At 46.7% G+C, this 19198-nt stretch overlaps 1 protein-coding gene across 1 annotated transcript in view; it reads right to left on the reverse strand.

Moving 5' to 3' along the window:
* The window catches only part of PCNX2 (pecanex 2), a 397565-nt gene that overhangs the window by 223194 nt on the left and 155173 nt on the right, over positions 1-19198 (reverse strand). Inside the window, exons 14-15 of the mRNA XM_066594873.1 lie at positions 9688-9779; positions 365-474 (exon numbers count right to left, since the gene is read on the reverse strand). Of these exons, the coding sequence (XP_066450970.1) occupies positions 365-474; positions 9688-9779 (202 nt within the window). The remainder of the gene's footprint in view (positions 1-364; positions 475-9687; positions 9780-19198) is intronic.

The following is a 19198-nucleotide window of genomic DNA, read 5'->3' on the forward strand; positions in this document are numbered from 1 at the left end:
AATGGAGAAGTTAGAGGGAAAACAACAGCAAGAAGCTAGGACAGAGAAGCAAGCAAGAAGTAAAGTCAGCAAGTCATGGTTAATACAATAGTCAAAGCCAGGCAGAAAAGCTGGATGTGTAATCCAAGTTCATCAATGTCTGGAAGTGTACTTCGCGTTCATCAATGTCTGGAAATGTAATTCAAGAGTTACTGCAGTCACTAGGCACTGCTGCCACAGATAAACCAACCAGGAGTAATCAGAAAGGCAAAAGAACACATTTTGCATATGTTTAAATAATAATAGTGACAAATAATGATATATAGCTGTAATTTTCTTCATGAAGCACATTAGTAAAAAAAAAGTCTTTAACATTTTTACTCACATTATAAATGAAGGGTCGCTACTTTGCCGACTCAAGTGATACGAAAGTGCAACCAAAAGGCCACAGAATGCAGAAAACATAGGAGGTACATGTCTAATATCCCACATCTCCTAATGAAATAAAACAGAATATTTCAATATGCAAGTTTCTATTTCTAAATATGAAAGCTGAACATATGATGTAACACAAAAATGCAAAAATGTAGTTTTGCACAGGAGAACCATGCAATAAACACCTTCCACAAACACCAGCTGAGGTGGAAGTACTATAGATTACCAGGTAGCTTTATTTAGGACTTATTTTCAATTAAATTCAGTATGAATTTTTCATGCATATTACTTTATCGAAGAGGTCTTTACACACTGTAGTTGATCTACTCAAAGCACTTATGGATAACCTGGTATCGCTAAGTAGCCCCTATTTTGGGGGATTCATGCAAAACTGCTGCCAGATGTACATAGGGGCCGCAGAGCAAGGAATACAGTTAATAAATAAAAATATTTTTTAAAAACTCCAGCACCGGGGTGAAATGTATTCTTCTTAAGGGTATATTCACGCAAACGATTTTGTCCTTAATTGGATGGATATGGAACACATTAAGTTTAATATGTTTGTTTACATAGGTTTTTTTTACTCTGTCAAACAATCCAAGTAAAATATCAGAGCATGTCACATTTTTGTTAAGTTTATGGGTGTGTTTAAAAAAGGGATTGCACTTGCATGATGCGAGTGCATTCCATTTTAAATGTATGTAACCATGGTAGCCATAGATTTTAAAAAAAGAGAACCAGGAAGTGTTTTTTTAATATTCACATGAAAAGCACATGGATAAAAAATGAAAATAGAATTGAAAAAACAAAAAATTGCAAAAAAAATCTCATCAATTTTTATGGACCACATTCACAATCACCTGTGTAAATAAACCCTTATTGAAAATCCAAAAATTGCATAATTGCAAAAATCTCTATTTAAAAATCCACATACAGTAGTAGAAATACAAATGTACTGCATGTTTATGTCTTGAACGAGGTTCTTGATCACAGTTAGGGCTCAGTCAGACGGGCGTTTTTTCGCGCGATTTGCGCATGCGTCCGGCGATTTTATAAAACCATTGCTTTGCAATGGTATCGGACACATGAGCGCTTTTTATGCGCTCGTCTGATAAATTATAGAACAGAAATCGCAGATCGCACCTATCTGCGATCTGCGATTCCTGTTCTCTTCTCTATATGCGCTCAATGGGGCCGGCGGCAGCAGCGCCGACCCCATTGAGAACATATAGTAGACAAATCATTCTCCTCTGCCACAGCTGTAACAGCTGTGGCAGAGAAGAATGATGTTTGCCCATTGAATTCAATGGAGCCGGCAATACAGCCGGCTCCATTGAAAGCAATGGGCTGCCGGCGATCGCACGATGAATTTTCGGGAAGGGCTTAAAAATATAAGCCCTTCCCGGAAATTCATCCAGAAATGTGTAAAAACAAAAAAAATATATATACTCACCTGGTCCCGGCAGACGGAGTTTAGCGCGGCCGGCAGTTCTCCTGAACTGCTCTGAGTAGTATTCAGCAGCCGGGGATTTAAAATCCCCGCCTGCTGAATGAGCTGCCTCTGATTGGTCACAGCCTCACCAATCAGAGGCAGCTCTCACTTACCCATTCATGAATTCATGAATGGGTGAGTGAGTGCTGCCTCTGATTGGCTCAGCGCAGGGACCAATCAGAGGCAGCTCTATGTCATAGTTTTCCTCAGACATTATTACTTCTAGTTTGTCTACTTTATTGGTTTTGTTTATTTTTTATATTATGTGTATAACTGCTAACTGTTCTGCCAGTTCTAACTGTACTAACCCCTCCCCCCGCTCCACCCTATTTCCTTTACTTAGTCCCAGGTTACTATCTACACTACTTTCCCCTCTATCTCTCTAGTTGCCTTTCCCCCAGTCCCTAGTTTAAACACTTCTCCAATGTTCTTGCCCTCTTTCCCCAAGCATAGCTGCGCCCTCTCTATTGAAATGCAGCCAATCCCTATGATATAGCCTATAGCCAAAATCAAAGTCAGCCTAGTTCTCCAGGAACTCAAACGTCTCCTTCGTATACCACTTGTTTACCTCCCTAATCTTTAGCAGCCTTTCTGGTGTGGCACGTGGTACAGGTAGTATTTCAGAAAATACTGCTTTGGAGGTCCTAGCCCTAAGCATATATCCTAGTTCCCGGAAAAAGTTTTTAAGGACTCTAAGGTTATATCCTACTTCCCTGAAATAGTTTTTAAGGACCTTCCACCTACCTCTAGCATTGTCCTTGGTGCCAATGTGTACCATGACCGCTGAATCCTCACCAGCCCTTCCCAGTAATCTGTCAACCTTATCTGCAAAGTCACGAACTCGAGCACCAGGAAGACAACACGCCATTTGAAAATCCCGGTCTTTGTGGCAGATTGTCATGTCTGTCCCCCTAATAATTGAGTCTCCCACTACCAGCACCTGTTTATCCTGCCCTATACTTCTATTCCCCTTCTTACTAGAGCAGATATCCCTCTGGTGGTCAGGATCCATGTCGTGCTGCAGCAGTGCTAATCCTGTAATGGCATCCCCCTCATCTGCCAAGCTTGCAAATTTGTTGAGGTGTGCCAGTTCAGGACTAGCCTCCCTGGATCTCTTACCTCTACATCTCCTCCTGTCACCCAGCTAGCTGACTGACCATCCTGTTCTCCCAAACTACCATTCGCCCGCCATCTACTCCAACAAGTGCTGTCTCAGTGAGCAGCAAACTCCTTTCCATATTGCCAATGGATCTCAGTGTTGCAAGCTGCTCATTTAGATCCAGGATCTGGGCTACGAAATGTGCAACATGCTCACATCTCTTACAGCAGTATGAACCTTCGAACAGCTGTTCAAGGACTGTATACGTGGCACAAGATGTACACTGGACGGCATTGATAGAAGTCCTGCAATGCATTATCATAGCTGTTCTGTTTCAAGTTCCCTGCAGGGAGTTTAAAAATGAAAAAAAAAATTATGTAAAAAAACATGTTAAAAAAATTACAGAAAAGAACCTTTTTGCGCACTTTCCTGCATTAGTAAAAAAAAATGTTAAAAAATCCCACGTATTTGGTATCATCATATCAGTAACTACCTGTACAATAAATTGATTTTTAAAACTATTTATTCTTCACAGCAAAAACATAAAAAAACTAACAAAAACTGAAAAAGGACATGTTCATTTAATTCCACAGTTTACTACGTTTATGGAGTTTATACAGGTGTGCATATGGCAAAATAAAAACCATAATTGAAAACATTTGATCTATTTCTCTCTAAAATTAATGAGTCCAAAAATGGCCTATAGGGTGGCGCAACCCTTTTAAGAAAAATGTTCACATGCTCGGATTAGAAAGAAGGTGTTTCTTTATTTAATAAAAGTCAGCTAAGAAATGCAAAGTGCTTCGAGGCAAAGTGTGTCTCTTCCTCAGTCTTGCTGGAGATACACTACATAACATATATATCAATTAGTAGAAACAAATATTATGTGTGTAATAGTTTGAAAGGAAATAAAAGTACAGGAAATGATTATAGAACAAGGGTAAAAACAGAATACAAAACTTTACGTAAGGACTAGAGATGAGCGAGCGTACTCGTCCGAGCTTGATGCTCGTTCGATTATTAGGGTACTCGAAATGCTCGTTACTCGAGGCGAGCACCACGCGGTACTCGAGTCAATTCCATTTCCTTCCCTGAAAGTTTTGCGCCATTTTCTTGCCAATAGACATGCAGGGAAGGCATTACAACTTCCTCCTGTGACGTTCCAGCCCTATCCCACCCCCCTGCAGTGAGTGGCTGGCGAGATCAAGTGACCGTCGAGTATATAAGGCAGTCCCGCCCGCTGCTTGCCTCAGACACATGCTGGCAGAGATTAGGGAGAGTGTTGCTGGTGCTATAAGGAGAGTGTTAGGCTACTGTTTGCGTCTGAAAGAACCCCAACGGTCCTTCTTAGGGCCACATCTTATCATGTGCATTACTGTTGTGGCTGCTAGGAGCGGTTTTGCACCAAGTTTTTTTTCATCTTGGGCTCTGCAGACTATTGCGTTCTCAGTCTGCAACCAATTATACAGAGTATAGGGGAAGTATTGGTGAGGCAGAGACAGTGCTAGTGTAGAATCCTGTCAACAAGTACCCCAAAAAAGCTCCTGCTTAGGGCTATCTGTGACCGTGTGCATTACTGTTGTGGCTGCGGGGAGCAGTTTTGCACCAATTTTTTTTTTTCATCTTGGGCTCTGCAGACTATTGCGTTCTCAGTCTGCAGCCAATTATACAGAGTATAGGGAAAGTATTGGTGAGGCAGGGACAGTGCTAGTGTAGAATCCTGTCAACAAGTAACCCAAAAAAGCTCCTGCTTAGGGCTACCTGTGCGTGTGTGCAGTTTACTGCGTGGCACCTATGAGTTGTAGTGGCTCACTATTAACCAGCTTGGGCTTTCTGCAGGCAAGCGTATAATTTTTTCGGCCTACAGTGTGCGTTACAGTACAGCTGTCAGCCTCCAAGTGCAGGCCAATAATCGCCTAATGTTTTACACCGCTCTGTGCGTCCCGTCAACTTCCCGCACAGCGTACGGCCACCAACGCTGATAGAGGGAAAGACATATACACGCTATCTGGGCTGCTGGTTTTTTCAAAAACATCTGAAAAAAAAAACCTGCTTAGGGCTACCTGTGCGTGTGTGCATTACTGTTGTGGCGGCTGGGAATTGTAGTGGCTCACTATTAGCCAGCTTGGCCTTTCAGTGGGCAAGCGTATAATTTTTTCGGCCTACAGTGTGCGTTACAATACCGCTGTCAGCCTCCAAGTGCAGGCCAATAATCGCCTAATTTTTTACACCGCTCTGTGCGTCCCGTCAACTTCCCGCACAGCGTACGCCCACCGCCGCTGGTAGCGGGAAAGACATATACACGCTATCTAGGTTGCTGGTTTTTTCAAAAACATTTGAAAAAAAAAACCTCCTTAGGGCTACCTGTGCGCGTGCGCAGTTTACTGCGTGGCACCTAGGAGTTGTAGTGCTCACTATTAGCCAGCTTGGCCTTTCTGCGGGCAAGCGTATAATTTTTTCGGCCTACAGTGTGCGTTACAGTACCGCTGTCGGCCTCCAAGTGCAGGCCAATAATCGCCTAATTTTTTACAACGCTCTGTGTCTGCTGTATTCGAAATACACCATGCTGAGGGGTAGGGGTAGGCCTAGAGGACGTGGCCGTGGACACAGGCGAGAACGCGGAGGTCCAAGTGAGGGTGTGGGCACAGGCCGAGTTCCTGGTCCAGGTCAATCGCAGCCGGCTGCTGCGGGATTAGGAGAGAGGCAAGTTTCTGGGGTCCCTAGCTTCATATCACAATTTTGGGGTCCACGTGGTAGAACTTTATTACAAAATGAGCAGTGTGAGCAGGTCCTGTAGTGGATAGCAGAAAATGCAGCCAGCGATGTATCGACCACCCAGTCTTCTATGCCATCCACTGCTACAACTCTGAATCCTCTCGCTGCTGCTCCTCCTTCCTCCCAGCCTCCTCACTCCATGAAAATGACACATTCTGATGAGCAGGCAGACTCCGCTGTCCTCGGCCCCATCCAGCAATGTCTCTCAGCGCAGCATCCAGCTATCGCTAGCACAAGAGCAAATACGCCGCCACGCACCCGCACGCTCAAGCATTAAACGTGCACATTGCCAAATTGATCCGCCTGGAGATGCTGCCGTACAGGCTTGTGAAAACGGAGGCTTTCAAAAACATGATGGCGGCGGCGGTCCCACGCTACTCGGTCCCCAGTCGCCACTATTTTCCCGGTGTGCCGTCCCAGCCCTACACCAGCACGTCTTCTGCAACATCAATCGTGCCCTCACCAACACGGTTACTGGGAAGGTCCACTTAACCACGGACACGTGGACAAGTACTGGCGGGCAGGGACACTAGATCTCCCTGACGGCACATTGGGTGAATTTGGTGGAGGCAGGGACTGAGTCAGAGCCTGGGACGTCCTACCCACACCCAGAATTGCGGGTCCTTCCTCGGTTCTGGTATCTGCGGCGGTCTATGCCACCTCCTTTAAACCCTCCCCTCCTCCTCCTCCTCCAACAATGAAAACATTCTTGGCAAATGCTTTCGCTTTGGTCCGTCTTGCGCCAGTCCAAGAATTTCACCTCTACCGGCACAATACGAATGCCCCCGGCCGTCCCTCTTAATCATGGCAACTGTTCCGAAAACCAACAAAATAAAACCGGGGTCCTATTCCATTATTCCTAGCTGAAGCATTCAGCCGACCGGTAGAGCAATAGTGGCTTCCATCTTGTTGGTACTGATAATAATTACATATTTTAGTGTACAGCTGAGGTAGGAATAGAGCCGACTATAGAACACAGCATCCCTGCAGGGCTGGGGACAGAGTAGCAGCAGGCACATATCCTTGGTGGAAGCAGGCCAGCTGAGATCCACATACTCCCGGACTGATTTTGGACTGATTGATGAGGCCTTTACTTGTGATCATCTTTGGTATTTCCTGACAAAGATGAGTGGTATAGCCAGAAACTTGCATTGCTAACACTTTGAAATGGTCAACAGAAAACATATGAATGAAGCCTTTCCATATTTCTGATTGAGATGAGGAGGAGTCCAGACTTTTAGTACCTAGAATATCCTTTTCATTGCTATCAAATGCCCCTCTTGTCTAAGAAAATACTAGCTTTTCCACATAGCTGTTGTCGCTTCCAGTTTTGTTCTGTGGCTTTACTTTTGTCCATTGGCTCTTATTCCTATCTGAAGGTTTGATTTTGCCCATGGAGGCAAAATTGAAGGTGGAAGCGCAGAACCGAGCCTGACCCTGGGCCCGCTAACGGGCTTCCCACACAGACTATAGTGGGTCCTGGTCATGGTGTCTTGGCCTTGTAATGCCACCTCCTCCTCCCGCTTGGGGTCAGGGGATCAGCAATGCGCATCATGTATTTTCTCTCGTGTTACCACAGTTATCGGAGAAACTTGTTTGGGCCAAAGGAGAGGAGCGTAACTGCATTAACGTTACAGGGGTCTGCCTATACTTCAGCTGCAGAAATGTTACTGGGGTCTGCCAATACTGCTGCTACATAAATGTTTCTGGGGTCTGCGTATACTTCTGCAACTAAAATGTTACTGGGGTCTGGCTATACTGTTACTACTGAAATGTTACTAATACTGGGCTCTGCCTATACTGCTGCTACTGAAATGTTACTGGGCTCTGCCTATACTGCTGCAACTGAAATGTTACTGGGGTCTGTCTATACTGTTACTACTGAAATGTTACTAATACTGGGCTCTGCCTATACTGCTACTACTGAAATGTTACTGGGGTCTGTCTATACTGTTACTACTGAAATGTTACTAATACTGCGCTCTGCCTATACTGCTGCTACGGAAATGTTACTGGGGTCTGTCTATACTGTTACCACTGAAATGTTACTAATCCTGGGCTCTGCCTATACTGCTGCTACTGAAATGTTACTGGGCTCTGCCTATACTGCTGCAACTGAAATGTTACTGGGGTCTGTCTATACTGTTACTACTGAAATGTTACTGGGCTCTGCCTATACTGCTGCAACCAAAATGTTACTGGGGTCTGTCTATACTGTTACCACTGAAATGTTACTAATACTGGGCTCTGCCTATACTGCTGCTACGGAAATGTTACTGGGGTCTGTCTATACTGTAACTACAGAAATGTTACTGGGGTCTACCTAGACTTCTGCAACATAACTGTTAGTGGGGTCAGCTTATACCTTTGCTACAGGAATATTACAGGGGTCTGTGCATAGTATGGGTGCACTAAGTTTTCCCATCGCGGTGTTCTATGTATCTGGCCCCCCCAAAAAACCCAGCCTGATTAGGGCATGCAGTGTGGGCCGAAGCCAACCTGTATTTTATCTCACGTTACCTCAGCTATCCGGGGCACTGCAATGGGATTAATTTATGTACCGTCGGTGGCCTCCTGGGACCCACCCATGCTGTGGGTCCACACAGACTTCCCATAGCGCAGTTGTACCTGCCTGGAACTATGAAAAAAGCCCAGACTCACTAGGGCATGCAGTGTGGGCCGAAGCCAACCTGTACTTTATCTCACGTTAGCTCAGCTATGCGGGGCACTGCAATGGGCTTTATTTATGTACCGTCGGTGGGTTTCAGGGAGCCACCCATGCTGTGGGTGCACACAGACTTCCCATAGCGGAGTTGTACCTGCCTGTGACTATGAAAAAAACCAGTCTGACTAGGGCATTCAGTGTGGCCCGAAGCCTACCTGTATTTTATCTGACGTTACCTCAGCTATCCGGGGCACTGCAATGGGATTTATTTGTGTACCGTCGGTGGGTTTCAGGGAGCCACCCATGCTGTGGGTGCACACAGATTTCCCATAGCGGAGTTGTACCTGCCTGTGACTATGAAAAAAAAACAGCCTGACTAGGGCATGCAGTGTGGGCCGAAGCCAACCTGTACTTTATCTTACGTTACCTCAGCTGTCCGGGGCACTGCAATGGGATTTATTTATGTACCGTCGGTGGGTTACAGGGAGCCACCCATGCTGTGGGTGCACACAGACTTCCCATAGTGGAGTTGTACCTGCCTGTGACTATGAAAAAAACCCAGCCTGACTAGGGCATGCAGTGTGGGCCGAAGCCAGCCTGTATTTTATCTCACGTTACCTCAGCTATCCGGGGCACTGCAATAGGATTTATTTATGTACCGTCGGTGGCCTGTGACTATGAAAAAAGGCCAGACTAACTAGGGCATGCAGTGTGGGCCGAAGCCAACCTGTACTTTATCTCACGTTACCCCAGCTATCCGGGGCACTGCATTGGGACAAACAAGAGGAGCTATACAGCGCTAATGAGACGTTCACAGCTATGCTAGCATTGGAGTCCGCTCTAGGCCCGCGATTGCTGAGGGTTTGTGCAGAGGCCTATGTCCTGGGTGCAGTGAAAGTGCACTTCCTGCCTACGATTGCTGAAGCTGAAAATACCAATAAAAATCATTGGAAAAAAATAGCTTAATATTTACACTGCTGACAAAATGTAGCTACAAATCCTCATTACAAACCCAGATATGTTACATACAGATTTTGGTGCAGATTCTATTGTGGACATCATTTGGTAAAATGCTCAGCAAAAATCCGTGGGGAAAATGGTGTGGATTCTAAAATCAGCTCACATTTTTTCCACAGCCTGTGAATGCACTGTTCCACTATTGCACTGAAACCAACCTGCCACATCTGGACATAGTATTACGTTATTCTAACGTACATTCAGTTGGCAGTAATTGAAAATTACCTTTATGGAATAGCTGCAGATGCTGTATAACATGGCAACAGCTAGAATGCTGCGAAATAAGCTGTAAAGTGAGGACCCAAATCCAGTAGTTGCTGCAATACAAATGATACAGTCAGTCTATAAATGGTTCCAATAAAAGGAAAATAAATTACAATTCTACAAACTATAGAAAGCAAGATCCAGTGATGGACTGATACATTGGGGATGCACTGGTGGGTGCACACCTACTGATGCAATTACTTTTAACCGGGCCATATTCATGCACTTGCTTGCATGACAGATTTTGCCTCAGATTTGAAGGGGAAACTACACTGTTCTACATTAAATCCACTGCAAATCTGTGCCCTAAATGTTTTTTATTGACTTTAATGGGAATCCATGCCATAGTCTATATCAGTGATAGCGAACGTTTTAGAGACCGAGTGCCCAAACTGCAACCCAAAACCCACTTATTTATCGCAAATTGCCAACATGCCAGGAGGCGGGGCTTATTACTGTGTATGATTTTTACCTCTGTCGTTATAAAAAGGAGTAGGCCGCTTCAAAATAGACAAGGTGCAGATTTTGATTGCTTTTTGGATGCGAAAATGCTGCAGAACTTGCCATGGAAATTTCTGCCACGTGTAAAAATATTCCAGCGGTAATAGTGACCCCCCCACAGTAGCCCCAGCAGTAATAGTGATCCCACCCACAGCAGCCCCAGCGGTGATAGTGACATCCCACAGTGGACCCAGCAGTAATAGTGACTCCCACAGCGGCCTCAGCGGTAACAGTGAAATCCCACAGCGGCCTCTGTAGTAACAGTGACATCCCACAGTGGCCCTAGTAGTAGTGACATCCCACAGCGGCCTCCAGTAGTAATAGTGACATCCCACAGCGACCCCAGTAGTAGTGAAATCCCACAGGGACCTCAATAATAATAGTTCATCCAAACAATAGATATCACAGCAGCACTCCTTTGGATCCAAGCACCACTGTGGTGGGAGATAGAAAAATCTGGTGCGCAAAAGCCCATATATGAGGACCCGATTCCCTTGAATCCTCAAATAACCATCCGTCCTAAAGTATAATGATGAGCAGCGCCAGAAGTGGTTGAATATCTTTAAAAACGCATCAACGGATGCTTCTTTATTAGGTCAGATAAGTCCAGTAAAACACAACGTTTCAACCCGACAGAGGGTCTTTTTCAAGTGCATAAAATTTGCATGTTACACACAGCATACTTATGCAACACGTCCACCAATCACCAAGCCAACACATAATTAAAAACACCCACATACAGCTAAAAACAATATCATTACCTTCATCTGTGCTGTTCCATAACCATCGCACCATCTCTCACATGGAAGCGGCGTCAGACGTCATCAACGGGCGTCGCGCTGTATAGATGCATCACCACTTACTCCGGTCTGCTAAGACTGCGCATGCGTCCAGATCCCAAATTCACGCGATAGTTAGCGCGTGATGACGGCAACCCTTTTCGTCGCCGCTCGTTGCTATAAACAATGTAGGGAAACGAGCTCCCACGGGATCTCGCGAGACCTAGCATATAGGTTTAATGTTCAACCTGCCTACAGCACTAGCTGTAGCAGGCCGTACCTATGGAAATCTTTAGTTGTCCTTACTCCATGCTATCTGGATATATAAAGTCATTATAAAGGAGTGTTTAAAACACGGTCCGCACTGCATGGACATATTAGAGGAAAAAACTTATTTCAATATATTCAAACATTTTTATACACTATAATCTCTTATAGAAACCCCTGTTATTGATCTCAATTAGAGGAGGCTCGCTATATATACACAGACAAGAATACCAATCTGTAGACCAAATATATATTTTATTAATACTGAATACATTATAGCTATCAGTTATTATTACTAGATACATTTTAACCATTGGTAGCCCAAAGGTGACCATATATCTTCTGGTGACCATATAACATATACTTTAATGATGTGGGAGGTGTGTAGGTTATGGACACAACATCGATGGCGGCACATAATCTGTGGGAACAAAAAGACAAAAGAATAAAATTGTATACAGAAATGGATGGAATCAATATTCAGACTAATGATAAAGGATCATATTCTAAATTAAGCCCATTGGGTTGTAATGCATCTAGTTCGAAGATCCACCGTGCTTCTCTAAGTTTTAAACGTCTCTCCCTATCTCCTCCTCTGCTACTAGGTGGCTCACAATCAATTATTTGAAATTTAAGTTGACTTATGGCATGATGGAAATCCATAAAATGCTTGGCTACAGGTACATCAGATTTTTCTGTACGGATCGTACTTTTATGTTTCGATATTCTAGTTCTGCATTCTTTTGTTGTCTCGCCTACATATATGAGCCCGCACGGGCATGTGATGACATAGATGACGTAAGTGGTATTACACATGAACATATATTTAATCGGGTAACGTTTACCCGTCCGAGGGTGTATGAACGAATTGCCTTTGGTCATATTATGGCAGCTGGAACAGCCAAGGCATGGGAAATTACCCAATCTGGGTGGTGCTAACACCATCTGAGTTGACGCTGTAGCTAACATCTTGAGGAGGCATTGGCCGATCTTGAACCACTGTCATCCTGAGGTCACAGAATTTAAACATCCACCCCTTATGTCTTACAGACGGGGTCCTAATTTTAAGGATAAATTAGTACATACGGTACAGAAAAAGACGCAAGCGACAACTCAGATGTATAAAAATGTTTGAATATATTGAAATAAGTTTTTTCCTCTAATATGTCCATGCAGTGCGGACCGTGTTTTAAACACTCCTTTATAATGACTTTATATATCCAGATAGCATGGAGTAAGGACAACTAAAGATTTCCATAGGTACGGCCTGCTGCAGCTAGTGCTGTAGGCAGGTTGAACATTAAACCTATATGCTAGGTCTCGCGAGATCCCGTGGGAGCTCGTTTCCCTACATTGTTTATAGCAACGAGCGGCGACGAAAAGGGTTGCCGTCATCACGCGCTAACTATCGCGTGAATTTGGGATCTGAACGCATGCGCAGTCTTAGCAGACCGGAGTAAGTGGTGATGCATCTATACAGCGCGACGCCCGTTGATGACGTCTGACGCCGCTTCCATGTGAGAGATGGTGCGATGGTTATGGAACAGCACGGATGAAGGTAATGATATTGTTTTTAGCTGTATGTGGGTGTTTTTAATTATGTGTTGGCTTGGTGATTGGTGGAGGTGTTGCATAAGTATGCTGTGTGTAACATGCGAATTTTATGCACTTGAAAAAGACCCTCTGTCGGGTCGAAACATCGTGTTTTACTGGACTTATCTGGCCTAATAAAGAAGCATCAGTTGATGCGTTTTTAAAGATATTCAACCACTTCTGGTGCTGCTCATCATTATACTTTAGGACGCTCAATAATAATAGTGACATCCCACAGTGGCCCCAGTAGTAATAGTGACATCCCACAGTGGTCCCCCAGCAGTAATGGTGATATCCCACAGCGGCCCCAGTAATAAAAGTCCCATCCCACAGCGGTCCCAGTAGTAGTAGTGACATCTCACAATGGCCCCAGTAGTAATAGTGACACCCTACAGCGGCCCCAGTAATAATAGTGAAACTCTACAGCGGCCCCCAATAGTAATGGTGACACCCCACAGTGGCCCCCAGTAGTAATAGTGACATCCCACAGTGGCCCCAGTAGTAATAGTGACATCCCCCAGTAGTAACAGTGGCATCCCACAGTGGCCCCAGTAATAATAGTGGCATCCCACAGTGGCCCCAGTAGTAATAGTGACATCCCACAGTGGCCCCAGTAGTAGTAGCATTCCACAGTGGCCCCCAGTAGTAATATTGACATCCCACAGTGCCCCGCAGTAGTAATAGTGACATCCCACAGTGGCCCCAGTAGTAGTGACATCCCACAGGGACCTCAGTGGTAACAATGAAATCCCACAGCGGCCCCAGTAGTAACAGTGACCTCCCACAGCGGCCCCAGTAGTAATAGTGACCCCCCCACAGTAGCCCCAGCGGTAATAGTGACCCCCTACAGTAGCCCAAGCGGTAATAGTGACATCCCACAGCGGCCCCAGCAGTAATAGTGACCCCCATAGCGGCCTCAGTGGTTACAATGAAATCCCACAGCAGCCCCCGTAGTAACAGTGACATCCCACAGTGGCCCTAGTAGTAATAGTGACATACCACAGCGGCCCCAGTAGTAATGAAATCCCACAGGGACCTCAATATTATTAGTGACATCCCACAGCGGCCCCAGTAGTAATATGATGTGAAAATGCTGCAGAATTTGCCATGGAAATTTCTGCCATGTGTAATCATACTCCAGCGGTAATAATGACCCCCCACAGTGGCCCCAGTGGTGATAGTGACCCCCCCCCCCCCCCACAGTAGCCTGAGCGGTAATAGTGAAATCCCACAGCGGCCCCAGTAGTAACAGTGACATCCCACAGTGGCCCCAGTAGTAATAGTGACATACCACAGCGGCCCCAGTAGTAATGAAATCCCACAGGGACCTCAATAGTAATAATGACATCCCATAGCGGCCCCAGTACTAATATAATGTGGAAATGCTGCAGAATTCACCATGGAAATTTCTGTCACGTGTAAAAATACTCTAGCGGTAATAGTGACCCCCCACAGTAGCCCCAGCGGTAATAGTGACCCCCCCCCCCACAGTAGCCTGAGCGATAATAGTGACATCCCACAGCGGCCCCAGCAGTAATAGAGACCCCCATAGTGGCCTCAGTGTTAACAGTGAAATCCCACAGCGGCCCCAGTAGTAACAGTGACATCCCACAGCGGCCCCAGTAGTAATAGTGACATACCACAGCGGCCCCAGTAGTAGTGAAATCCCACAGGGACCTCAATAGTATTAGTGACATCCCACAGCGGCCCCAGTAGTAATATGATGTGAAAATGCTGCAGAATTTGCCATGGAAATTTCCGCCACGTGTAAACATACTCCAACGGTAATAGTGATCCCACCCACAGTAGCCCCAGCGGTAATAGTGACCCCCCCACAGTAGCCCCAGCGGTAATAGTGACCCCCACAGTGGCCTTAGCGGTAACAGTGAAATCCTACAGCGGCCTCAGTAGTAACAGTGACATCCCACAGTGGCCCTAGTAGTAGTGACATCCCACAGCGGCCCCCAGTAGTAATAGTGACATCCCACAGCGACCCCAGTAGTAGTGAATTCCCACAGGGACCTCAATAGTAATAGTGACATCCCACAGTGGCCCCCAGTAGTAATAGTGACATCCCACAGTGGCCCCAGTAGTAGTGACATCCCACAGGGACCTCAGTGGTAACAATGAAATCCCACAGCGGCCCCAGTAGTAACAGTGACCTCCCACAGCGGCCCCAGTAGTAATAGTGACTCCCCCACAGTAGCGTGTATAAGTGACCCCCTATAGTAGCCCGAGCGGTAATAGTGACATCCCACAGCGGTCCCAGCAGTAATAGTGACCCCCATAGCGGCCTCAGTGGTAACAATGAAATCCCACAGCGGCCCCAGTAGTAACAGTGCCATCCCACAGTGACCCCAGTAGTAATAGTGACATACCACAGCTGCCCCAGTAGTAATATGATGTGGAAATGCTGCAGAATTCACCATGGAAATTTCTGCCACGTAGAAACATACTCCAGTGGTAATAGTGACCCCCCACAGTAACCCCAGCGGTAATAGTGACCCCCTCCCCCCACCCCCGACAGTAGCCCCAGCGGTATTAGTGACATCCCACAGTGGCCCCAGTAGTAATAGTGACATCCCACAGCGGCCCCAGTAGTAATAGTGACGCCCACAGCAGCCCCAGTAGTAATAGTGACATCCCACAGTGTCCCCCAGTAGTAATAGTGACATCCCACAGTGGCCCCCAGTAGTAATAGTGACATCCCACAGTGGCCCCAGTAGTAGTGACATCCTACAGGGACCTCAGTAGTAATAATTACACCCCAAAGCATCCCCAGTAGTAACAGTGACCTCCCACAGTGGCCCCAGTAGTAATAGTGACCCCCCCACAGTAGCCCCAGCGTTAATAGTGACCCCCTACAGTAGCCTGAGCGGTAATAGTGACATCCCACAGCGGCCCTAGCAGTAATAGTGACCCCCATAGTGGCCTCAGTGGTAACAATGAAATCTTACAGCGGCCCCAGTAGTAACAGTGACATCCCACAGTGACCCCAGTAGTTATAGTGACATACCACAGCTGCCCCAGTAGTAATATGATGTGGAAATGCTGCAGAATTCACCATGGAAATTTCTGCCACGTGGAAACATACTCCAGTGGTAATAGTGACCCCCCACAGTAACCCCAGCGGTAATAGTGACCCCCCCCCCCCCCCCCGACAGTAGCCCCAGCGGTATTAGTGACATCCCACAGTGGCCCCAGCAGTAATAGTGACCCCGTCAGCGGCCTCAGCTGTAACAGTGAAATCCCACAGCAGCCTCAGTATTAACAGTGACATCCCACAGTGGCCCTAGTAATAGTGACATCACATAGCGGCCCCCAGTAGTAATAGTGGCATCCCACAGCGACCCCAGTAGTAGTGAAATCCCACAGGAACCTCAATAGTAATAGTGACATCCCACAGCGGCCCCAGTAGTAATAGTGACATCCCACAGTGGTCCCCCAGCGGTAATGATGACATCCCACAGCGGCCCTAGTAGTAATAGTGACATCCCACAGCGGTCCCAGTAGTAGTAGTGACATCCCACAGTGGTCCCAGTAGTAGTAATGACATCCCACAGTGGCCCCAGTAGTAATAGTGACACCCCACAGTGGCCCCAGTAGTAATAGTGAAACTCTACAGTGGCCCCCAATAGTAATGCTCACACCCCACAGTGGGCCACAGTAGTAATAGTGACCCCCCCATAGTAGCCCCAGTAGTAATAGTGGCATCCCACAGTGGCCCCAGTAGTAATAGTGACATCCCACAGTGGCCCCAGTAGTAATAGTGACATCCCACAGTGGCCCTAGTAGTAGTGACATCCCACAGTGGCCCCCAGTAGTAGTAGTGACATCCCACAGTGGCCCTCAGTAGTAATAGTGACATCCCACAGTGGCCCCAGTAGTAGTGACATCCCACAGGGACCTCAGTAGTAATAAATACATCCCACAGCGTCCCCAGTAGTAACAGTGACCTCCCACAGCGGCCCCAGTAGTAATATTGACACCCCACAGCGGCCCCCAGTAATAATAGTGAGACCCCACAGCGGCCCCAGTAGTAATAGTGACATCCCACAGGTGCCCCAGTAGTAAAAGTGACATCCCACAGTGGCCCCAGTAGTAATAGTGACATCCCACAGTGGTCCCCCAGCGGTAATAATGACATCCCACAGTGGCCCTAGTAGTAATAGTGACATCCCACAGCGGTCCCAGTAGTAGTAGTGACATCCCACAGTAGTCCCAGTAGTAGTAATGACATCCCACAGTGGCCCCAGTAGTAATGGTGACACCCCACAGTGGCCCCAGTAGTAATAGTGAAACTCTACAGTGGCCCCCAATAGTAATGCTCACACCCCACAGTGGGCCACAGTAGTAATTGTTACCCCCCCCCCCCCCCATAGTAGCCCCAGTAGTAACAGTGGCATCCCACAGTGGCCCCAGTAGTAATAGTGACATCCCACAGTGGCCCCCGTAGTAATAGTGACATCCCACAGTGGCCCTAGTAGTAGTGACATCCCACAGTGGCCCCCAGTAGTAATAGTGACATCCCACAGTGGCCCTCAGTAGTAATAGTGATATCCCACAGTGGCCTCAGTAGTAGTGACATCCCACAGGGACCTCAGTAGTAATAAATACATCCCACAGCGTCCCCAGTAGTAACAGTGACCTCCCACAGCGGCCCCAGTAGTAATATTGACACCCCACAGCGGCCCCCAGTAATAATAGTGAGACCCCACAGCGGCCCCAGTAGTAATAGTGACATCCCACAGGTGCCCCAGTAGTAAAAGTGACATCCCACAGTGGCCCCAGTAGAAATAGTGACATCGCACAGCGGCTCCAGTAGTATAGTGACATCCCACAGTGGCCCCAGTAGTAATAGTGACATCCCACAGCGGCCCCAGTAGTAATAGTGACGCCCACAGCAGCCCCAGTAGTAATAGTGACATCCCACAGTGGCCCCCAGTAGTAATAGTGACATCCCACAGCGGCCCCAGTAGTAATAGTGGCATCCCACAGTGGCTCCAGTAGTAATAATTACATCCCACAACGGCCCCAGTAGTAATAGTAACATCCCACAGCAGCCCCAGTAGTAATAGTGCCCCCCCCCCCCCCCGAGACCCACATACTTACCCCCTACTCGTGGAAGCGCTGCTGCTCCTCTGCTCGGCGCTGCTAGCAGCGCTGATCCTAGGTGCGCACTGTGATGTCAGTGTGCTGCTGGACGCCTCCTCCCCCTGCTCGCGGAGTCTAAAAGGAGAAGGCAGGGGAGGGGGGAGGACGATCTCAACTGCACACTGACGTCCCAGGAAAAGAGTATACAGCAGCACTAAAAAAAAGATAGCTTATTGAGGTGAGGTGGAGAGCAAATGCATGCCACTATAATTGGTCAGAGCCAAAAGACCCAATATAGTCCAGTTGAAGGCAAAAGCAGTGGCAACATAGGCATGTATAAATATAAAAAAAAGCAACAAAAACACCCTTCTATGAGAACGAATGCATTCACTATGGTGTGTTCACATGTCTGTGTTTTACAGGTACGTGCTTGTAAAGATAGGACATGCGTGCACCATAGGGAATGTACGCATTGTCTTCAATGGAGCCGCAGCAATGGTCTGCCGGCACCCCTAAATTGTTTCAGGAAAAACAAGAATTTTAGTGTAAAAAAAACCCCCAAAAACCCACTTACCTGTCCGCCGTTGCCATGTCCCCTTCTCACTCACCCATTCATGAATTCATGAATGGGTGAGTGCTGCCTCTGATTGGCTGAGTGCAGGGACCAATCAGAGGCTGTCCCTTGGGGGCTATCATGAAACATGGACCACCACTTTTGACTTCTTGCCCCATATGCATGACATTAACCCACTGGCCATGCTTGTTGGACCATGTGTCTGTGTTCAGGTACACTCTCCCACTGACAGCGTTCTTTAACACCAAAAATGCATTATCACTTGCATGGTGGTGCAGGGCATGGACAACGTTTTAGACAAATCTGGGCATCTGGTACTGTAAGTTAGCATGGCGCATGATTTCCAATGCAAGCAGCTATGCAATGCTTACATTCAGGCTCTGTGCTCGTGGATGATTAGTGTGGTATTTCTTTCTACCTTTCTCATAACTAGGGCATGAAGGGCTGGCTGCTGGCCTGGCACATGCTGCAATATGGCTTAAATGTCAATGTCAGTAAAGGACTAACTCTAAAGCCTGCAGTACATTCATCAGTTGTAGAGGAGAGGCTTGAAGTAGGAATGCAACTGCCTTTACACAAAATTGCCTCTCTGAGGCTACAGCACGAACAGGGAGCAAGATGGAGGAAGAGGCAGGTACAGTAGTGGAAGAGGGAGCAGCATGAG

This window comes from Eleutherodactylus coqui, chromosome 3 (assembly GCF_035609145.1).
Source record: "Eleutherodactylus coqui strain aEleCoq1 chromosome 3, aEleCoq1.hap1, whole genome shotgun sequence".
NCBI lineage: Eukaryota > Metazoa > Chordata > Amphibia > Anura > Eleutherodactylidae > Eleutherodactylus > Eleutherodactylus coqui.